Raw genomic sequence first — 24,500 nt, forward strand, 5'->3', positions numbered from 1 at the left:
AGCTGCCAAAGCGCCAAGCCTTTTATCCTTTTCTAGTTTTTTGTTTTTTTTTTTGTGGGGGGGGGGTGATGGGGGAGAGTTAATCCTCATCCAAGGATATTTTTCCATTGAATTTTAGATTGAATGGAAAGGAAGGAGGGAGAGAGAATCATCAATGTGAGAGAGACACATCGACTGGTTGCCTCCTGCATGACACTGACCAGGGCCAGGGATCGAACCTGCAACCCAGGTACTTGCCCTTGATCAGGAATCGAACCCACGACCCTTTGGTCCATGGTCAACATTCTAATTGCTGAGCTCAACTGACCAGAACCCAGTGAGATATTTTATATCCTTTATTCCATACTAAGTCTTTGAAATCAAGTCTATATTTTACACTTTTGCCACATTTCAATTTCAATGCTAAATTTCCATCAGGTATACAGATACATCAGATACACAAATGTAGATACAGATTTTATTTAGATCTCATAGGTCACAATTGAAAAATTATTCACATACCCAGATTGCTCCATGAATAATGAAAGGTTTTCCAATAATCAAATCAAGTTTCAGATTTTAAATTTAAATTAAATTAAAAATTGGGTTCCTTTGTCACACCAGTCACATTTCAAGGGCCCATCAGCTCCATGTGACTGGTGGCTGCTGTATCAGACAGTGCAGGACTAGGTCCGTCTGCCTCAAGTATGATCTGGGACCAGCAATAACAGACTCATCTGAAAGCTCGTTAGACCTGCTGAATCTTGGGTTGCACCCTAGATCTAGTCAATTAAAAATCTACATTTTAATTTAGTGTACAGTAAAGTTGGAACAAAATCAGTCAAAGCTGTTCTCAACTTTGGTTGCGATTTAAAGTGACCAGGAACTTTAGAACATACTGACGCTTACACCTCGCCCCAGCACCTTGGATTCAGACTTCCTGTCATGGGTTCAGCCATCAGTGTTTTATTGAAGCTTTTCAGATTATTCTAATATACAGCCAGGTGTGAGAACCACTGGTCTAGACTAATCTTGGCTCATCCCCTCGAATCAGATTCATTGGAACCCAATCAGTATTGTGATAGATGTTCTTGAGTGAGTAACCAAGAGTAGTTTCCGTACTGGCTTTTCTCTGTTCTGTGGATATTTACAGCAGGGAGAGGGGTCTGGCCTGCTATACTTGTTTAGGTCACACTTGCGTAGTCTTATTCTTCATTCAATCACTGGCTAACTCCTCTCTCTGCTTTCCTGTCAACAGTTCCCCACTGCTTGCCTTCCTTATTCTCCTAGGTGGCCAGCAGGTTAGGGCCCCTGCTCTGTGCTGATGAATTTAGCCTGTGCAAATGTAGGCAATGTGATAAATAAAACAACTATAGATTAGTCTGTAGTTATTGAAAGAGAACTGAATTTTAAGAGCATTCTTCCAGTTTCTAGAAATCATTATGACTGTGTAAATACTTTTAGTCTGAATTGAGTACATACTAAGCCCACTCTGAAGGCCATCAAGGATGCCAGTTTCTTCCGGCTTCTCATCCACCCTCTCGCCCCAGTGAAAATGCACCTCGCTCCTTTTTTTTTGTCTTGTTATTCATTAACTCAGCATCAGTGTTTCATAGATAATGGCCTTTTCTTTGTTCCTCAACTCCCCAGATGGCATCTCACCCATTTTCAGCATTAATTTCCTTTAGGTGCTCATAATTCCGCATTTGTTTTGCTTATTATGTTTTGCCTCTTCCTTGATGATAAGCTCAAATGAGATGGGCATGAAGTCTGCTCATTTAAAGCAGCTCTGAGTCAATAAGCTCAAACTGAGATGTGATTTTATGACCATATTTGGGTACCCTGTAAGCTGTCCATGTGTACTTCCCTGGAGACTTAAAATGTGCACGTACCTTGAAACGTAGGCTGTGGCATCTACATGCCTCTGTGTCAAACTAGACCTGCTGAGTTTCTCTGCTGAAGAGGGACTCTTAGTAGGACGTACTTGAAAAAATAGGTGTCCCTCTCCCAGGAATCTTCACCTGAGTGGCTCTCATGTGCAAACAAAGCTATGTTAAAGCAAAGTGTGTTCAGTTTGCCCAGCTCTGAGAGATGCTGTTGGCGGCCCCGAGAACAAAGGAACTGATCCGCAGCCTGTTGAAATCTAACCTGTTTCTTGGTAGAGGAGCATCTGTACAGGATACATTTCAATGATGACAGTAATTGCTGTCCAATCTAATAAAAGGACTTCTCTAAAAATTTAGACTGTGTGACATTTAGGCTGTGTGAGAGATGAAACAATTACATATTAGTCTATCTTTCTTATAAGAGAACTAAATTTTAAGAGGATCCTATCAGTTTCTGGAAATCATGATTAGAGTGTAAATATTTTCAGTCTGAATTGTATAAACAAGTTTGTGAAGACTGAGAATTTGGAGAAATATAGGAGTGAGCCAACAAAATCAGTTCTTCATCTTGTATTTGAAAATTAAGGCAGTATTTTACTGTGTAGATTCTCTGATTTAAAAAAACCTTAGATTAGAAAAATCTAATTTTTGAAATTTTAAGTTGTAATATAGGATTTAAAGTATTACTAAAAGTCTTATTTCAAAATCTTTCACATTTACATATTTTTTTTTCTAATACTTATATTTCAATAAAAAAAATTAATGATAAAGTCCCTATGAAATTTTTGGATATTTGGTAGACATGGTCCAAGAGTTATTCAGAGAAGTTCCCTGAGAAATATTGTTTGTATGATGCCAATTATGTATAGAATGACAAAATATTAAAAGCATAGTGTTAAAATCCTAGTACTAGAATTAAGAAATATCATCAAGAACCATTTAACATTTTGGAGGGCCAGAGGAATTTTGACATTTCTGCAGTAAAACACTATATTCAGTAAAAAAAGGAAAGTAAATAATTAAATACACATTATCTCTAGTGACATATATATTTATGCCTGCATATATAATGAGCTATATAATATTTACCCAATAATATACATAACACATGGATGTGTTGTGCCTTGCCACGTTCATAGCACTTTCACAAATAATCTCACTGTCCTCTGTGGCCCCAGGCAGAGTTGGTAATACTGTGGTCCCATTAGACAGATTTGAATGCAGAGACCCAGAGAAGAGCAAGGTCAGCAGAAAGTAGGGTTAGCAGTCATTCTTACTCATCAGGTGGTGTTCTTGTCCCTGCAGTATGCTGCCCCTTCATTTCTTAGGGCACTATGTCAGTAGGCTTTTGTAAGCTTCTGGGCTTTCAGACATTGAAGGACTAGCCGGCGAGTTGAACATTCCATGGTAGCTTACATCAGCCTGATGCCCTGCCCCTCTCTCCTCTCTGCTACAGATCCTCAGCCCCTTCTTCCGTAATTCTAAAAGCACTACAACTTTGAAAACGTAGTTTTTCCTTAAGTTTGGTATCAATTAAGTGGCAAAATTATGCCTGAAGCAATAGGAGATTATCCAAAGTCTTTATCCCACTTAGAGCGAATAGCCATAGGTGTCACTGGTGTATTTGCCAGTGATCAGGAAACATTTTCTATACAAGACCAGATGGTACATATTTTGGGTTTTATGGATCATACTGTCTCTGTGGCAACGATTCAACTGTCCCATTGTAGCTAGCAGGAAAGCAGCTACATTCAGGATGTAAATGAAAGCATGGCTGTGTTTCAGTAAAACATTATTTACAAAAATAGGTGGCAGTCTGGACTTGGCCCACTGGCCATCGTTTGTTAACCCCTGAACTGAAGGGTGCTGCCTAGAACTGTTGGGGCTATTGCATAATGTGTCATATATACTCCATACTACCTTTCTGAATATGAAACGTATCAGACCTCAAGAGGCTTTGGTAAGGGATCTTGGACCTGTATCTAAGATTTAAAACAAGTTTTGTAAAGGAAAAGTTATCTCCATTTTGGTCAAGCATTAAAATTCTTGTGTACAGATGGCAGGAGGGCCAACTAAAGTTCAGGTATTGCCAGTGTATTAATCAGAAATGAGTTCTGTGAACCAAAAAGTATTTAAATACAAAAGTTCATTTGCCTCACATAAGTTCAGTAATAGGTAGTCTAGGGCTGGTTCAAGAGCTGAGTCATTTCCTTAGGGACCCAGCCTCTCTTCTTATTTACTCTCCACCATCTTTAGTTGATAAGCCTTCATCCTGATGTTCATTGCCTCATGGTTACAAGATAGGTGCAGTGCCTCCCAATATTACATGCGTAATCCCAGCAGAAAATGAAACCTTTCTATATTAGAAAAGCTTACCCCCCAAATTTCAACATAACTCTCATTGGACTAAATAGGGTCACAAATCTACCTCTCGTTATAAGTAAGGCTCAAGAAGGAAGTATTTTTAGCAAGGATCTTTTAGTTGTAGTTCATTTTCATCACCCACTGAAATCAGGAGAAAGGATGTTGGGTGGGCAAGTTGTACCATCTGCTGAGGCATCTGGTCTTGTTTTGGTGGCTTTTACATTTCATTACAGATGGTTAGCAATGTACAGTCTTCTCCCCTGGGCAGCATATCTTTTTAAGTATCCCCAGTGTTAGCAGTGTTTTTCATCTGATTTGGAAAATTAACTAACATTATTCACATTTTTATGTAAACGTTATATAATATGCATGTATAATCACTTGAGAAAGGACTTCTTCAGTATGTTTTCCTGAGGGTTTTGTTTTTGGAGACTTTGTTTAGGTGTGACCCTTAGTATGTGGGATGACAAAGTTTGAGGAAATAATGATATTGAAGTAAATGGAAGGTAACCTGCACAGTCAGCTTTGTAAACAAGTCTTTGCTCTGATCAGGGCTGATTGCACATTAGAGCAAGATTTCATGGCAAGGCGGTCAGTTACTCAGTAACTTTTTAAAAATATGGCTCTCAGACTAGTTTGAGAGAAAAGCAATTAAATCGGCACACAGAGACCATTTGACTTTTTACTTTGTCGCTTTTACTTTCTCATTCTCTCCTCTGAAGACCATTTGACTTTTTACTTTGTCGCTTTTACTTTCTCATTCTCTCCTCTGAGGCAGTGTTCACTCTCCTTCTGGAAACAGGACACTTAACTTCCTGCTCTTTCTTTGGCACAGATTACCACGCTCAGAAAGGATGGAGGCACCTGCACAATTCTAGCTATCTTTCTGCTGTCGTAGAATATCTTAAAATGGTACAGATGGGTGTAGTATGAAAATAAATGCATTCATTCACTCATTGATTTGTTTAGACTTTAAATGTAAGGGAAATTAGTTTTGCTTCTTGAAAGTTCTGTAATCCTGAATTAATTCCAGAGTCTGTCTCAGTGTAGCCATATGACTAAGTCATAACCATGACCCTTTCTGATAAAATTTGACCCAGAAAAAATGCCCATTATACCTTCATCTGCCATACTCTTCAAACTGCAACAAGAAAGCTAAGTTTTAAATCCAAATGGTTCACGGTTCTTAGGGCCACCTAGATTAAGGATATCCAAAAACGATTTCAAAGGTGACCAGAAATTAAATGGTTCACGTTTTGGTGAGTGGAAATAAAGAATCTATGTAGACAAGTGTTTGGATCCAGATTTCTCTTTGGCTTCTAGATTCTTCAATAACATGATTGAACAAACGGGAATCAGCAGATATTATAGGAAAAACAAACAGCTAAAAGAGAACAAACCTACCAGTTGAGCCAGAAGAAGCAAAAATGAATCAGCAAAGAGATACATCCTTAACAAAGTCTAAATTTTATCATCAGGGGTAGTTAAGAGGAGACTCCCGTGGGAGAGGAACATGCGAGAGCAAGAAGGAATTCCTGGAAACTAAAGTACAGTTGATGCCTTAAAAAATACTTAGCGGCTGAAAGAAATGATGAAGAAACCTTTGAGAAAAACAGAGTGAAAAAGAAAGTGTTGGAAAATATGAGTGAAAAGTTGAGACATTAGAGGATTAATCCAGTGGTCCTACATCTTCAAATAGAGTGTCTAGAAAGAAAAAAAAAATTGAAAAAGAAGTGGAGGAAATAACTACATGTGCACAGGCGTGTGTGTGTGTGCGCGCGCGCGCGCGTGCGTGTGTGCACACACACACACACTTTAAATTCTCCAAGTCTTCAGACCACTAGGGCCCTGTGAGTACAAAGTAGAATAGGTACGAATAAGCATAGGAATAGACCAGTCACTAAACATGTTTTCATGACATTTCAGAACACCAAGAACAAGGAGGGGATGCCAAAAGATTCCAGAAGTGGGGGTAGGATAGGAAGTTGACCACAAAGGTGATTTCTAGAAGAAAAGGTAACAATGCCTTCACGGTTTGCAGAGGAAATTATTTAGAACTTGCAGTTCTGTTCCAGCTAAACTTTAATTTAGTATGAACAGAAAATGAAAGCATTTTAAGACAAGAACTAAAATAAGAGCTCACATATTTGACCACCCCCAGATCATTCCTAACAGAATTAATGAACAAAGCAAAAGAGGGAAAGATGAGTCTCAAGGACAGGTATATAAACTAAACCAAGAAATACAGTTTTAAAAAAACCCAAGGCAATAGTTTTTTGACAAGTTTTTTTTACAAAAAAGCTCTCAAAATCAGAACAAGTGTTTTAGGGAACTCTGAAATCCTCAAAGCAAATGAAGGTTCAGTAACAGAAGGTGTGATACAACAGTGTTCTCAGTGAGCAGGTGAAGTTACAGTATTTAAAAGGGACCCTCCTCAGTTTTCTTCACTCCAGTTTACTGAGCCACAGCGACTCACCTCTCTGCACTCATACACCCTGCTTGTTTTTGAGTAGAATAATTATTCAGTTTTTATATTGTAAATGTTATTCATTTTCCAGTTTACAAAATCAGTATGTAAAAAAAAATTATAGTACAGCACAAGTTATAAATGGTAAAACTTGGATAATGTAAAATTAACAGTTTTCTGAAGAAAGGTTGGGAGACAGGAGGAGGAAGAGAGGCAGAGGGAATAAAGGGACCTTAATCTCTCATTTTACAAAAGGGGGGGGATTAGATTGTCTCTATTTGGTGAACTAAGAAGTAGAACTTTATGCAGCTGTAAGAAAGAAAGATCTCGTATTCTTTGAGAGGACCTGGAGGGACCTGGAGAGTATTATACTAAGTGAAATAAGCCAAGAGAAAGACAAATACCACATGATCTCACTTGTTTGTGGAATATAATGAACAAAAAAAAGCTGATGAACAAAACAGACCTGGAGACATAGAAAGGAGTGTGGTTCAGACTGACAAACCTCAGAGGAGAGGGGCGAGGGGAGGGATGAGATAAACCAAAGAACTTATATGCATGTATGCCTGACAAATGGACCTAGACAACAATTCTTGGTGGGGGCTGGAATAGGGAGGGGGTGTCTGGGGGAGGGGGAAGGAGAAACATCTGTAACAAAAATAAATAATACAAAAATAACACACACACACACACACACATACACACACCCCAAGAAGTAGAACTTTAAATATGTCTAAAGGTCAGTTGAAAAACAAAATATTGAAGTAACTCTAGCAGAGATGGAGGGAAGGAAAAATAGAGAGAATGGCATACTCTGCAAGTGAATGATGACTTTTAGTTGATAAATCAAGAAATAGGGATTTGAGCATATTATCTGGAAGGGTATATTCCAGTTTAGTAGCTCCTAGCCACATGTGGTTGTCGAGCAGGTGAAACGTGGAAACGTGGCCCTTTAAGGCTGAGATGTGCTGTAAGATATACATCAGACTTCAAAGACTTAGTATAAAAAAAGGTAGAATATCCCAAACAATTTTTATATTGATCACATGTTGAAATGATAATACTTTGGATATATTTGGTTTAACTAATATGTATTGCTAAAATAATTTTGCCATTTTGTTTTCGTTCTTTTTAATGTAACTGCAAGAAAAATTTAAATTATGTATTTCTATTGACAAACCCTTGCTCCAGGGGGATGGACATACCCCAGAGGAACTGAAAGCAGAAATGATCGGTTTATTTATACCATCGTGGAGGTGGACTTGCCACAGTGGGAAGAGAACGCTTTCTGTTTTTTAATGCTCAGATCTTTTAGAAAATTATTCTTATTTTCTAAACTATTCAGCAGTTTCAAAAGAATATTTGTAAGACATATGAAAAGCATGAGGAGTAACAAGATGATAAACACCTTTAACCACCCCTCAGTTTCAGGAAAAAAACAACCCACCATTTACTTTCAAGGCATTTCTCCCTCCCACCCCAGACTCCTGGATGGCTTTAATTTTAATTTTTACTACTTTCATAATAATAATAAAAATAATCATACTCTTAAAGAAAGTTTGTAAGTGGTGGATGTCTTGTATAGATTTTCTTGGTTTGGGCAATTTGGCAATATTAAATTTGAAAACATGTATGACATTCATGTCAATGGATCCCTTGGAGAAATGTGTTTTATTTGTTCTGCAAAGAGCTATGTAAAATGATGTCATTTAAATTTTTTGAAAAGCATATATGTTTGTGTATCTATTTTATAATTATGCATATACATGCATATGCTACCATGCACATGTACATGGCATATGTATGTATCCACATGAACATATACATATCAATGACTGGTGACATTGTCTCTCAGAAGTCTGACTGGACGTGCAGAAGGAAGGGACTTCATGTTCTTGTTTTATAAATTTTCAGAGAAAGATGATCATGGAATTATCATTTACTTAATTTTGACCATTTTCTCTATTTTTCAAATAAAAATACTTGAAGAAATAAAAAAGTAAATATGTTCTCACAGGGCTTTCTTAGGACAGATCACATTGCCTTAGAAGGTAGGACACAGTCAGTTTAGAAATTAAAAACAAAACAAAACAGGATAAGTTACATGAAAAGCATTAAAGCCATCATTTTTCTTCACCCAACCCCAAATACATTATTAGTCTAAGAGGCAAGTGTTATCATTTTCGAAACAACCCTACGATAGATTCCTGATCTGATCCTTTCCGTCTAAGGCATTTGCAAAGAATGCAGTGGAGGGGTCTCCCTCCCCTGTGCTTCATTTCTAACACGTAATATAAGAAGCATTTGAGCAAATCACATTGACACAATACACTGGGCTGCCAGCAGGACAGTCAGAACAAAGGAGGTGCATGAATCATTTGAATTTGCTGAATGTGTGTTTGTTATGTGCCTCTGCATCAGTTCCTACTCCTGATGACCCTGTGAATGAGTGATGTCCACAATGTCCTGTTCTCAACAGCTGTGCTCAGTTCTTATAGACTCATGCCTGTGACTTTTTTTATTTTATATTATTTTATTTTATTTTCAGAGGATGATTATTAAAGCTGGGGACAGTGGAACAAGGAAGGGCTTAGGATAGAAGAAGCAACGGGAGAGCCTAGGCTGGGCTGCTTTGGCTCACGAAGAAGTCAGAGAAAAGGGGGGCCTTGGGAGCAGGTTCAGGGGGTTTGCCTGGGACGAGTTGCCACTGCTCATTTCTCTCTGGTTGCAAGTCTAGTGGGATCCTTTAGAGGTTAGGAGATGCACACCTGTGGGGAAAGAAGTAGGGGGAGGGAAAGGCCCTGGAATGCTCCTGTGAGGGAGAAAACTCACTGGGACCTTTGTTTTGAGGGGTTTTAAAAGCTGGGAGTTTAGGAGAGGTCTTAGGGAGGATTTCAATAGAATTCATCAGTTTTATGCTGATGAACCTAAATGAGATTTATCCCCCTAACTTCATCTGTCCTTGGGTGTGGTTGGCAAATGACACTAATTGGGTTTCTGCTGTCTGTCTCCCTGAGTAGGATGATTTATGCTATTTACCCTCTGATTGGGGAGAAGTATAAATAATTTACTCTTAAGTGTCCTTGGTTACAGAAGATAGGATTTTGTGATGTACTAGATGGCTGTAAACTGCTTGGTTAATTAACTATCTGTCTTGGTGTCCCTGTTGCACTTGTCCTGTCTCATTCCCCTGCTCCCACCCTGAGAACTTCATCTCCGAAATGTTCTAGGGGAGATGAGGGAAGAAAGTCTGTCTTCAGTAACTGCGTCCTGCTGACACGGACTGTGGTCCCTGCCTACACAGGGCTGGAAGTCTCCCCCTGCCTGATGATCTAAGGGGGACAGAGAATGGGATCAGAGACTAGAACAGACAGGCTATTAACTGATTCTTCCAAAGTAGGGATAGGCTGGGCTCTCCAAAGCATCATCATTTTGTTATGAAATTGTTGTGTCATTCCAGAAGCGAAGTTAGTAGATTGCTCCATGTTTCATTGACTTGATTATTTACTCCTGAAAATAAGTTCGTTCAGTTAAATTTTTTTTTCTATTCATTTTAGAGAAGGAGGAAGGGAGAGAGAGCGAAAAAAACATTGATGTGAGAGAAATGTATTGATTGGTTGCCTCCTGCACACACCCCTACCCAGGATTGAACCTGAAACCTAGATAGTTATGTGTCCCAGCCAGGAATCGAACCCATGACCTTTGGGTGTTCCTGTCAATTGAAGCACACTGGCCAGCGCTTCCCTGTGTCTTCTTTAGTGGAGTCAGTTTATCTCATATTTGGTCTTCCTCTTTTCTTGCTGCCTTCTGTTTTTCCCAGCATTATTGTCTTTTCCAAAGAACCCTGCCTTCTCATGATGTACCTAAAGTAGGACAGCTAAAGTTTTGTCACTGTTGTCTCTAGTGATGATTCAGGCTTAATTTGCTCTAGGACCCACTGTTCATCTTTCTGGCAGACCAGGGCATCAATAGAGCTCTCCTTCAATACCATGTTTCATATGTCAGATAAATCAGTTGTTTTCCCTATCAGCCTTCTTCACTGTTCAGCTTTCACATTTGTACATAGTAACTGAGAATATGATTGCTGAATGTAGATAATATATACCTTTTTTACCTTTTCTATAATTATAAATGTTTATGTGCAAGGAAAAAATTTTTTTAAGTTACAGAGAAGAAATGCAATACTTACTGTGACAATCCTATCATCTAGACATAACGAGTAATAATATTTTGTTGTATTTATTTTTAGTATTTCCAGACTATGGTAATAAACTATGTCTTAAAACTTTGGACATATACTGTATATATATATTCTTTTTTTTCCTGAAGAACATTATATTGTGAGTGCTTTTTCATGGCATTGAATATTCTTCATAAGCATAGTTTCAATGGCTTTGAAATAGATCATTTGAGAGAAGTCAATTAAAGACATCTAAGAGTTTAAATTGGGAATGAATATATTGCACTTTTATTGTGATTAGGATTAAACATATTTATTCTCCTACTTGAGTTTGAGTGTATAATTGATACCATACATAAAAAGTTAATGAGATGCTTACCTTGTCATACATTTTCTAAGTTGTTAGTATTAGCTGAATGAAAACTGACTGGTTATGCACTTCTGTTCCCCTCAATAGGTGAAAAAATGAAAACTTCATTAATACACAGTGGCATGGAGCTATACCCTTGAGTCTGAGGACAAAAATGAAATTTGGATTCTGCCCTTGTCTCAGGGAGGCAGGAAGTTGCAGATTCATCTTTGCCAGGTCATCTACCTTTAATGAGTCATTTGACACAAATGAACATTCTCTAGGTGAATTTCACCTGGGCCAAGTCTGATACATGTCATAAAAAATGGGATGCGGCAGTGGTTAGGGAAAGGAGTGTGTGGTGGTGGATATCTTTTATAATTAAATGAATGGATGGGGTGGGGTGGTGAGAGGAAGGAACGGTCTTCAGGGAAGAGAGGAATCTAGGAGCTGATGCCGTCTGTGTAGAATCACTAAATTATTAAAAGGTAGAAGATCAGAGATGTTTGCAATGATCATAATAAGTAAGAGTGTGGTAAGACAAGATGGGAGGAGCATACAGATATTCAGCAGAGGGAGGGAGTGAGTGAGTGGAGAGAGGAATTTATAAAAATGATAGCTACCACCTCCTAGATGCCTTCTGTGGGCTAGCCATTGTCTCCCGTGGGGTGGGATGGAAGTCACGTGCATAGGGAGGTAGGATGGAAGACTAGTCGGGGTTCCTTTTACTTGATATGTAAGGACAACAAGGTTGAAGGACATGGGAAGGAAGGAAGTAGATTGAAGTAAACATAGCCTTAATTATTTGAAGAGTTTGAGGAGTTGACCCTGTCTGACATTCCATGAGGAAATGAAGACCTTTTTTAAATGACTCTCAAAAGGTCACAGGATTGTTCATAGGTAGCCCCAGGCAGCTGCCCGCCACTGCTGAATATAGACCAGAACTGTGTTTTTCTCTAAGATCCTGACCTGTGGGACAGAGCCTGGATGTCTTCTATAACGTTTGGACTGACGTGTCAATATATTCTACGATAAAAATGAAACTACACTCCCTTTGCATTAGAATTTGTAAGCTCCCTCTCAAGCTAATTTAAGCTAGAAAAAGGGAAATTTATTGAAAGAATTAACAGGGCTGTTTCCAGGAATCTTGAGATAAGAAGGAAAGGATCTGAAAATATGACCCAAAAATTTTTCAAGGATCCAGGCGACAACTGATTTTCAGGTGGTCTCTTACCTCTGCCCATCTAGTGCTGATTTTCTCTGTTCCTATTTCTCTTTCCACATGAGGTACAGTGACTGCCCCAGATGTTTGCATCCTCTAGTTCAAGCAACTCATGACTGGCATCATGAAGTCCAATCCCAAACTCTCAAGAGAGAAAAAGGCTGATTGGCTCAGTGTTGAGCATATGTCTGTCCTTGGTCCAATCAGTTCTGGCCAGGAGCAAGGTCCCGACACAAATATGGGTGCCACCGATACCCTGTGGATAATAATTCTAAAAGAAGTGAGTTGTGGGCTCTATGGGCACCCCAAAATTGCCCACTACCACTGATACTTAGCAGATCTGGGAAAGGCGACATAGTCTTTCACCATCACTGTTTTCTTTTCCACCAAGGATAGTATGTTATTCCTTGCTATTGAATGTGTGGTCCATGGTCCTGCAGCATTAGTATCACCTGGGTGTGCACGACCCCAACCCAGGGGTGTTAATCACTCAACCTATTGCTTAAGAGTCTGGCAGTTAACAAGATCCCCAATAATTGTAGGACATTACTATTTGAGAAATGCTGATTAGATGAAGTAGCAAGTTGGGAACCAATCATAGCTTAGGGCCATTGAGACAGCTTCTTCCACAGGTGCCTGGAGCCTTATTTCTGGCAAGTTAGTTGATTTGGCTGAGCTTCCCCTGAGAGTCTTCCCTTGTACGCACTGAACTCCCTTTTGAAGGTGTTTCTGCTGAAAGTCAGGATCCAGGATGAGAATGGAGAGAGATGCTTGAGTCTGATGCAGGAAACGTGTTGGCACCAAGAGGAGATTGGTAGGATGAAAAAGGAAAGAGAAGAGCAATAAAGGTGTTAAAGTCATTGCCAAAACAGAAGTATCACCGAGCTCACTTTTAATTGTCATTATCTTGAGGTTAATAAGTGTCACTTATATATCAAGCCACTATCCTACCTCCATTTATATGCCCAACTCTGCAAGTTTTTTAAGTCTTTAGAAACACATTAAATAAATAAATAAATAAATAAATAAAGCTCTTTTTGAACTAAACAGACAACTTTTGATCATGGAGAAAAAACAAGATTGCTCATTTAGAATACAGACACTCTCAAGAAGTTCACTGGGTAGAATATCCTTGGTAGTAATTCAGAAATCTATACCATTAGTGTTATGAAGTCTAAAAAGATAAATTTCAGATACTCTACTTTTCAGGAATTCTATCTTCCTGCAGCTTCTGTTGTTGACTCCTTAAAGAGCCCTGGGAAGTAATGTAGGTCACTAGAACCTGCCATTATTATTAGATCAATCTGCTCATTTGCAAGGAAGCATTTGTTATTTAGTAACTGGATCAGACAGTGCATAAAAATTATTTTCTTATAAAAACCCTTACTTCGTAACTGCTGAAAGTGACCAGATGGAAATAACAAGAATTTCTCATTCTCTGGGCAAGCAGGAAGCCCCAGCTTGGAGGGACCCTCCTGACACGGATTCAGAACTTTCTTCAATGTTTACTGTGTTAGAATAAAACAGATTGTTTCCCTGGATCAGGTTGGAATTGTCAAAGCCAACTGCTCTCATACCTTTGGTATTCTAGGTGACTGAATTTCTATATTCATTAAAACAAAGTACAGTATCATTTTTGTTGGGAGGTTTATCATCCTTTTTGTGGATAGGAATATGGAAGTATGTGGACCTCTTTCAGTACTGTTTTCAGTCCTTGGCTGCGTATGGGGATTGCTGGGGAGCTTTGACAGTTCTGTTGCCCGAGCCACCCCTCCAGAAGTACCAGTGCGACTGTGTACTGTGCAGCCTGGGCATGGGGAATTTTACACCCTGCCCTCCCCCCAGGATTCTAAAGTGTTACCGAGGTTGAGAACTATCATTTTATTGACCTTTATCAAATGGCCCCACAGGGATGTTTGTTAAAATGCAGATTCCCAGGGGCTAGCCCGGGAGAGTCAAATTTTGTAGTTTGGGGACAGCTCTAAGAATCTGAATCTTTGGGCAAACACAAGTCCCATTGTGATTCCAACAGTGGAGGCCCGTGGGGCCGCGCACTGAAAAACACTGTCTGGGTTATGTCTAAACAGAGAATGACTCTTAGGACTAATGATGGCTCATTAGGGATCCGTCAGTAAGTGATTCAGGCGTTTTTGTAAAAGATGACAAAACAGTGATATGGTGTAGGGGCGAGACTCTTGGGGTGGCTACAAAAGAGCAGAGCTCTGGTCCTTGATTTGCTTCTCTAACCAGCTCTGTGGGTGTCCATGTAACACCCAGTCATTCTGGTACCCAAGCTCTTCCCCTCTCAAATGAGAGCCTTGGGAAAGGTTAATCTCGGGCCTTCTGAAGCCCCAATACTTGCTGGTTCTCTCTGATGCTAAAATGTTCTGTTGGCATCAGTTTTTACAGAAATTTTCAGCATGACTCTTGACAAATGCACCAAAATGGTGGGTCAGCAAGCGTGGTCCGTGGGCAGCAGCATCTCCACGACCGGGGTGCTTGTTAGAAATGCATGTTCTCAAGCCCTGCCCGGACCTACTGAAGCCGAATCCTTGGGAGTAAAGACCACTGTCCCAAAAATAATCCTTGGAAAAAAGTGCAATGTGTACTTTTCACCTATAGTGAAGGGAAATCACGTCTATAGTATGAACCTTTAACAGTATTTGAAATGTGACGATATATTTGTTGGCAAGCTGATTCAAATTGAAGGGAAATCTAAAACATACTGAAACCTGGAGCCTTGCTACTCAAAGCGAACATCAACGCCACATGAGAATTCATGGGAATTGCAAAATCTCTGGCCTCGCCTTGCATTTACTGAATCAGAGTCAGCATCTCTTTTTTTTTAAACTCCTGGTAACTCATTTGCAGGTTAAACTCTGAGAAGCCCTTCTCTAGATAAAGATGTTTCGAACCTAATGTCAGCTTTCCCTTAGCTTCATACCAGTGATGATATACCAATCAGTAGGTACTTGGTTCCGCCCACACGTCTATGGTCAAATCCAAGAAAAATTGTTTGCTCTGTACTTACTTCAATGTGATGCTTAGAAGCTGTTGTTTTCCTTGTATTTTATCTGTATGAGGGTTTTAAGCCTTTTTCCACTTTCTCCCTTGAAGAAAATAACAACACTTTCACTTTTTTCTCCCTTTTTTTCTCTTTTGAAGCTGCCTTCTCAGTTTGGATCTGTGGATTATTTGAGAATATTTTTAAACTTGTTTTTCTGGTATCTGGCCTGCTTCTCTGAAGTGGAGGATGGGCAGAGCGCGCGTGGCTGCTTTTGTTTTTTATTTTGTTCTGTTTGGAGTCACTGAAATGTTTGTATGACTGTATCGATCTCAAAAGTATAAATTAGAAGATTGCCACAGAAGGGTAACAAATTATAAATTAGAAGATTAACATCAAATTGCAGAATTTTCTTTTAAAAGGGAAAAATGTATTAGGGAGCCATTAACTGCAGCGGTAGAACCTGGACGTTGGGAATGAAGAGGAAGCAGCCTGTGCTGTGGTCTCCGCAGGGCAGCAGAGACAGCCTCAGACTTCACAGTCCAAACAGGCAGTTCAGTGTCAAGTAGAGGAAAACATACACTGTGTGCATATTCTTAGGGAGCAACTTTAAAAAGTAATCCTTTTAATTGTTCTATCCTATTTGGCATTCTAGTCACAGTTCCTAGGTTCCAGGACATTTTCAGCCTTTAAAAAAAAAGAGAGATGAGTTCTGAAAAAGTTTTATTGGCTCCAAAATATGAGTTGAGAACCACAACTTTAAAATGACTAGGTATTTCATTAAATATCCCCCAGGTAAGACATTTTATCAACTCTTTTATCAACTACAACATATCGACTTGTGACTGAAATCATCCTCATGTATACAGAACTGTGTTTGGTTTGGTTGCTGTGCGGTATGTTTGATATGATTTGGGGTAGTGTCTCTAACAATTAAGAATTCCTAGAGCAACAAGGATCTTAAACGCCTTACCTTCTATGGTGAATTACTTTCTTTCATCTCTTCTATGATTACTCTATATCTACTTTTTCTGTTCAGAAGTAGAAATTGGTCTTTTTTTTTAATTTTTAAAAATAATAATGTGCCTAAAGGACCATTTTAAATCAATTTTGAGGTATTCTTTTTATTTATTTATTTATTTATTTATTTATTTATTTATTTATTTTATTTGTTAATTCTCACCTGAGGATATTTTTCCATTGATTTCCAGATTGAGTGAAAGGGGAGAGCAAAGGAGGGAGGGAGGGAGAGAGAGATGTGAGAGAGACATATCAGTTGGTTACCTCCCGCACAACCCTGACTGGGGCCAGAGATTGAACCTGCAACCCAGGTACATGCCCTTGACTGGGAATTGAACCCATGACCTTTTGGCCCTCGGGCTGATGCTCTAACTGCTGAGCTAAACCTTCCAGGGCTTGAGGTATTTTTATTTAGAAAAGCAATTGACCTTTTGGGGGAATACAACTCATTTAAAAATCTCATTAAAAGTAAAGAATGTCTGCTCTAGAAACATGAAAATATGCACAAAAAGTATACATTTGGGATGAAGATTAATGTTTTAGTAAAGGCTGTTTTGGTGATAAAAAAATAAGTCAACAAATAAAAATGAACTAATATATTAACTTAAGGAATTTTAAGGAAGAAAAGGGCAATTTTTTGGTTCACATAGCTGGGAAGTGCTTCAGGCATAGCTGGTTCCAGGGTCTCTATAAGTCTGATTGTATTTGGTTTCTTTCTGCCTCGCTGACTTGCCTTCTACTATGTTTGGATAGTTCCCTGGCTTCACTTGGTAGTCATTGGGAGTTCTAGGCTCATATCCCATTGTTTCACACCCAGCAGAAGAAAGAAAGACTCTACTTCCCAAGAATCAAATAAAGTCTCAGAATTCAGTTTGTTAACTCCAGTCGGTCAGATCCAGTATTCTGTTCTTTCTGGAACCAAGAGTATGCCATCCTTAGCAATGGGAGGTCATAGCCCAGGTCACAAGGTTTGCTTCTGAGATCCAGACAGGGGAGAATTTCAAGATGAACATCAGGGTACTCTTATCAATAGAAGGGGGAATGGTGTTGAGACAAAAACAATCAAAATTCACTGCCATGTGCCACCTCTACTTTAGAGACAAAGAAACCATCTCAATAGCGCAGGCCAACCTTTTTTACTCCTGTAGAGCCTAAAATACAGATACATCATTAATTCTCCTAATACAAATGTACTGTGCACCTTAGATACAAGGCATTTTCAACCATATATTTATGACCTTTACCCTCATTGGTGCATTTTCTTTGAGTCTTGTTATTATGTACCTTGTCCAAAATGCTGTGTTTGTTTTAGCAAGGTGGGTATGCTTATTAAACTTACTGAAGTATCTTCCCTAGAGGTGTAACAATGCAGGGAGCTCAGTCTCCAGGCACCCAAAAATTAGCCTTATTCCTAATAGTACTTCAGGCTATGTTTGCCAAGCCTCATGGGAAGTTTTTTTTTTTTTTTTTTTTTTTTTTAAACAAGTCTGCAGCACTGATTTAAGGCTTAACTAATGTGGTTAACTGTTAACAGAGATGGAAAAATACATTTAAAATCTACAAGTAAGGAGCAAAAAAATCTATGAAGGACATGCTAAAGTTGTCAGTGGGCAAAAGGTTTTATGTCCTGTCTTCATTTGTTAGTGATGGGAGTGACCTGGGCTGTGACCTCCTATAGCTAGGGATAGAATAGATGGAATACCTGGATCTGACCGACCAGGATTATCAAGCTCAATTCTGATAACTGTATTTGAGATACCTAGGAAATTAAGTCTTTTTTCTGCTAGGTTTGATACTGTGGGATATCAGCCTAGAGCTGTCACCTATAAGAGATAATTTATTGCCCAGCCAGTGTGGTTCAGTGGTTGAGCGTCGACCCATGCTCCAGGAGGTCACGGGTTCGATTACTGGTCAGGGCACATGCCTAGGTTGTGGGCCCAATCCCCAGTGTGGAGCATACAGGAGGCGGTCAATCGAAGTTCTCTCTCATCCATATTTCTGTCTCTCTTTCTCTCTCTCTCACTTCCTCTTTCTCTGAAATCAGTAAAGGAAAAAAACATTTTTTTTAAAGAGAGATAATTTATTAAGCCAACATACTTCATCATTTTAACACAGCAAAGTCTGAGTAGTACTGTAAAATCTGGAAAACAGAAGGTAGCTTACTTTGGTCATGGATTGCTGAATTTAAATGCAATGTTTATGAAACTTCCAAATAATCCTGGCTGTCAGCACCATGACATGAGGCCATTTTATAAATAAACATGCATTTATATCAACAGAGATCAAGGCAGGAGAAAGAAACCACTCTAGGTGTTTCAGCCAGAAAATATTTAATACAGGGATTGGGTGCTTGCAAAATGGTCTAAAAGGCTGGAGAAGAAATGGTGTGGTCAGCACTGGACTTTTAAGTTCAAGGTCAGACCACTGCTGCGATTTCTTCAAAAACCACCTCTAAAGTTCTTGATTTTCATGACCTGCTTGCCAGGAGCGGTGGCAGCAGGAAGACGGCCGCTGCCTTTCAGATAGTTAAGTGCTTCTAATCTGTTCCACTTCTAATCGGAACCCAGCTACAAAGAAGTCTTGGAAATTTAACGTTTAGCTTGCTGACTTCCTCAACAGAGGAAGGGTGGAATGGAGTACAGAGACAATCTACAGTATATACTACAGTTTTTGACAATGGGTTCTCTTGTTCCTTGATAAATTAAAAATAGAACTACCTTGTGATTCAGCAATTTCGTTTCTGAGTATATAACCAAAGGAAATGAAACCAGTATCTCAAAACAGTATATGTGTTCATTCGAGCATTATTCATAATACTCAAGGTATGGAAACACCTTAAGTGTCTGTCAATGGATGTAGTAGATAAATAATAGTATGTATACACACACACACACACACATACTAGAATAACATATATATATAATATATATACAATACAATAACATATATAGTATAATAATATACATTATGGTATAACATATACTACACACACACAAACGCACGCACACAGAATGCAATATTTTGTAACCTTAAAAAAATGATGAAGGAAATTATGCCATTTGCAACAACATGGGTGAACCTACAGGATATGTGCTAAGTGAAATAAGGCAGTCACAGAAAGACACATACTGCATGGTTTCAGTTATATATGGAATCTAAGAAAAGTCAAACTCATAAAAACAGAGAATAGAATGGTGGTTGCCAGGGGCTGGGCGATGGGGGAAGTGGGAAGATGTTAAAGTGTGTAGAGTTTCAGTTAATAGGATGAATAAGTTCTGGAGATCTAATGTGAAGCATGGTGACCATAGTTAATAATACTCTATTATATACTTGAAATTTGCTGAGAATAGATCTTAAGTGTTCTCACTATTAAAAAAAGGTAACTGTGAGGTGATGGCTATGATAATTAGCTGCATTGTGGCAATCATTTCACAGTGTATACATAGATCAAAACATCATATCGCACACCTTAAATATATACACTTTTTATTTGTCAATGATACCTCAATAGAAATGCAAAAAAAAATAACTTCTGAGGTTTTATTAATGAAGTTTCTTCATGTTCAAGAGAAATCACCTGTCCAGAGATTAAAATAGTATTAAGATTAGGCCTCACTAAACAGTATGTTTTCTATTTTAAACTTCATATTTAAATTCACAGGCAGTAAAATTCATAAGTTATATGAGTTTTGACAAATGCATTATGTCATGTAACCACTGACATTAGGATACAGATCAGTTCCATTACTCCAAAAAATTGATTTATGCTGCCTGTTTGTAGTCATGCCCTTTTTCCATCCTTAACCTCTGGCAACCACTGCTCTGTTTTCCATCATTAATAGCTTTGCCTTTTCCAGAATGGTGTAGAAATGGAATTATAAAGTGTGTACTGAATCTGATATGAGCACAATGCGTTTGAGTTTTATCTGTGTTGTTGCTTGTATAGATAATCCATTTCTTTGTATTGCTGAGTAGTATCCCATTGAATGTATATACACCATTCATGACTTTCATTTTGAGAGTATTACATGTATTATCTTTTATTCAAAATCTCCAATATATATGTTTTTTTCCATCATCATTTATTCCCTCTGTGCCTTCTTCCACCTCCATCCACCCCCATTACCCACTGTAATCACTACAGATATCATGGATATTATGAACCTCACTTTGCCTCTTAATCATGATAAAGAAATGAAGAAGGTAAATGTCCTAGCTTCCAGTGGCAGGGTCTGGGGAAGGGTGGCAGGTGCCATGTCCAGCTGCAAAGGTGGCAAGAAGAAGCCCCTGAAACAGCCCAAGAAGCAGACCAAGGAGATGGCCGAGGAAGATGAGGCATTCCAGCAGAACCAAAAAGAGGAGCAGAAAAAACTCAAGGAGTTAACAGCGAAAGCCCCAGGGAAGGGCCCCCTGGCCACAGATGGAATTAAGAAATCTGGCCAAAAGTGAGCTGTTCCTCATGCCTGGGGCAGTGGTGAGCCTTAATTCCATTCCTGCTTTAACATCTGGATTCCCTGTCATGACTTCTCTTGCCACCTATAGCTTGAATGAAGCGTTGTCTTGGAGCCTGTTGTGCATTTAAGAAAAAAATATTTGTTAAAAAATAAAAAAATAATAATCATGCAGTGACTCATCTCTTCAGTTCTTATCCCTCTACCATTTCAACCTTTTGTGAAATGGTCAGAGGAGACCTATGAGGTCAGAGAAACCCAGCCCAGGATCCTGCCGAAGTGTGTTCTTCCATCTTTGTTCTGTCCCGATGCTGTGCTGCCTGGAATTAAACCAACTCGTTTTGTTACAGGCACCTCTCACAGACACTAGAGAGGTGTTCTTGGACAGCCCTTTAGTCAGAGGCCGAGGACTGTCCCCACCTCGATTCTTGTCATGCTCGTAGGAATGAACTCAAATGAGTGACTCCAGATAATATGCTTTGTGTTAAAGTGAATTTATTTTTAAAAATTAAAACATGCATGTTTATTTAAAAAAGCAAAGCAAGCAAATCTATACATCCCGCTTATGAAGCACAGATGGGCTCTCAGCTAATCTGAAGAGTGAGTTGGGTGGGGGTTTGTGGTGTTACATACTCTTCTGTCTATAGGTTTCAGAATTCCTCTGCTGAATATTTTGGTACAGATTAATTCTCAAGGACCCTTTTTACTTTGTTGTGACCTTCCCAAAATTCATGAGAAGCACCTGGCAACTTTATCTTGCCAATCCCCAAGACTGCTGGCTTTTCTGCTTAGGGAGTGAAACTGCCCTTTTTTCCATCCCCCTTCCCTAAAATGGCTGATTTCTTTGTTTTGTGGGTGAGAAAGACTACCCCCCTCTCTCTTCCTACTCCCCTTCTTTTCTGTATTCTCTGGTTAGGGAGGCTTTTAACCATTTGCTCTCAAATGTCCTTAATTTGGGGAAGATAATGGCTTGTTATCTACAAGCCAGCTGCACATTTTCCATACTTTATGTTTTAACATTTTTGTCTCAGTTTCCCAATTCTTTGCCCTGAAATGTTCCTACCTTTTCACTGCCCTGTAAAAATTTGAAAGGAGAAAAAGGTAAATATTGTACCTTTCTTGGATGACTTCAAACTTTATTGACGATTAATCAGGTTATATAGTCTAATCAGGACAATTAGATAAATCTTAAGAAACGGATGGTTTGTCATTCTAATATTTAGACGAAGAACCTAGAACGTAGCAAGTGTCTATTCATCCTACCTCACTGAGTTTTCCAAAAGGTGCAATACCTTTAAAATGAATTGTTGATTGGTGCCAGATTAAAACGGAAAGGCCAGTGAAGGCCACCTAAATTTTTATTTCAAGAAGTGGAGTCATTTTGGGCTTTTTTCACAGACAGCCTTTCTTCCAGACAGATTTAAGCTTATTTTGATGATTCATTGTAGAAATTGGTTTATCAATTACAGTAGGAGACAGCACTACTAGCCAACAATCAAGAAAAAGAGAAAAGGTTCCACCATCCAGTTTCAGCTTCCGAAAGGCCTTAATGGGTGGGATGTAGTTTATCAGCTTTGGATTTGTCCAGTTTGAGGATTCGCCCCCATCTCTTTTCTGGAGTTTCTTGCTTGTCCATCTTATGTCTCAGTTGAAAACCAGAGCCAACATGCACTTTCTTATGTTAAGCTGAACAGTCATGGGTGAGGAAACCAAGGTGTCTGCTTCTCCTTACTCTACCCCAGACATCCTGCATGTCACATTCACTGTCTCACAACCTTGTCATGGAGATATTTTATGATCACCATTGAACAGATGAGAGAGCTGAGGTTGAGAGGAACTAGGCAGCTTCCTGAGATTCACGACTAGAATCCAGGGCTCCCTGGTAACAACGTCTATGCTTTTCACCACTAGATTTTAGCTTTTCCTTTGCATTTAAGCTTGATGTCATTTAGGAGACATTGATTCTGCCGGTGCTATTTTGTATACGTATAATTATGTGCATCTATAATGCAGATAATACCAGCTTGTCCAAATTACTTTTTTTGTCACTCACTTCTGAGCAGTGCAAGGTATGAAGAAATAATACATTTTGCATAAAATGTTTGTGGACCAGTGAGATGACTAACTAGAAACACTGCGTTTTTTCCAAGAAGGGTTGCCTAAGTGCAAATAGAGTGGAATTCTTACAGCTTGGAGTCAGAAGTCACATTTAATATCCAGGCTGCCTACATTAGTGGGGCTTTTAGAGTGTGTGCTTATTGGATTTTAGAGGGACATGTTTTGACCTGATGTATGGGAACCTTCTTAATAACAAAACTTTGTTGTAATGAGATTCTGCTATATCATTTGAAAATAATTTGGTGCAACTAAATCAGATCAGGGCCTTACACCTAAAACAGTATAGGTGCTTTAGTAGATATTTAAAAAATGCTGTGCTAATGAGGATGTTGGTTGGCAATCAGAAATCCAAGATGGACATTCCTGATGATTTACATGCTATCATGGTTCTAACCATAATGTGCTTACAAAGAGCTGCAGCGTCTCCAACATAGACCATCAGCTTCCCACCGTGCCCCCCCCCCCTCCTTAAATGCAAGCCTGGATATAACACTGTCTTAGCACTTTCTAAGTACATTTCATTGTGGCAGGTCACATACTTGGCAGTTTCTTCTGTGCAAAGCAAATGAGCTACAGGAGCTCTTGGGGCACTAACCAAATGGTTTTTGAGAGTGTTCCACTCCTGGGGGTGAGTAGGTGTGACGCATTTACAGTGAGCATACCTTTAAAATAAAAACATGGTCTCAGCTGATATTGGGCAAGGTCACCTTGCTTTTTGGCATAATAGAAAGACCATAGCTCATTCACTCATAGCAGTTAACTTGCCTTACCTGTGAGTCTGGTTAGATTATGTTTCTCATTTCCTTTTGTCTCTCTGGGTCCCTAGCACAGTGTCTGATATACAGCAGGTACTGTATCTCTCTAGCTATATCTATATTATCTGTATCTACATCTATCTATCGTATGTGTATAAAAGACTTTAAAGTCACATAGGAGGAAATCAACCTGTGTAATTTAGAGCAGTCTGAAAACCCTTTAGGATGATGGAAATCTTTGATTGGTTTGAATCAACAGTGTATTGAAGATGTGACATAGGTCATGTACCATGTAGGATTGACAGTGACACACCTGTTTTTGCAAAGCACAGCCACATTTTCATGGCCTACAGATGGAGCATAGAACAGTTCAGCTACATCTCATTATTATTCCTGCCTAACATTTATTGAGCAATGATTAGGTGGCAGATCTCCTCCAAGTCATTTCTATATTAACTCATTTAACCCTCAACACAGTCCTATTGAAGTAGGCACCATGAATATCTGCATTGTACAGATGAGGAGACTGAGGCACAGAGAGGTTAAACTAGCTGAAGATCACACAGCTGTAAAAGGCACAGGTGGGATTGGAATCCAGGCAGTCGACAGTAGAGCCCATACTTGTATGTCCTGGAGTCTACAGGGCATTTGGGAGAAGCAAGGAATCTCAAATGAGGGCCTCCCCACTGAGTTGTGGGTTGGAGG

At 39.1% G+C, this 24,500-nt stretch overlaps 2 protein-coding genes across 2 annotated transcripts in view; both read left to right on the top strand.

Annotated features, from left to right (window-relative positions):
* PLCB4 (phospholipase C beta 4) overlaps positions 1–24,500 on the top strand; it is a 304,315-nt gene that overhangs the window by 76,763 nt on the left and 203,052 nt on the right. The window lies entirely within an intron of this gene.
* LOC118618783 (translation machinery-associated protein 7-like) lies at positions 20,726–20,920 on the top strand. Its single transcript, XM_036245263.1, has one exon. The coding sequence runs from the start codon at positions 20,726–20,728 to the stop codon at positions 20,918–20,920; it is 195 nt and encodes a 64-aa protein (XP_036101156.1).

Source organism: Molossus molossus, unplaced genomic scaffold (assembly GCF_014108415.1).
Source record: "Molossus molossus isolate mMolMol1 unplaced genomic scaffold, mMolMol1.p scaffold_m16_p_6, whole genome shotgun sequence".
Taxonomy (NCBI): Eukaryota; Metazoa; Chordata; class Mammalia; order Chiroptera; family Molossidae; genus Molossus; species Molossus molossus.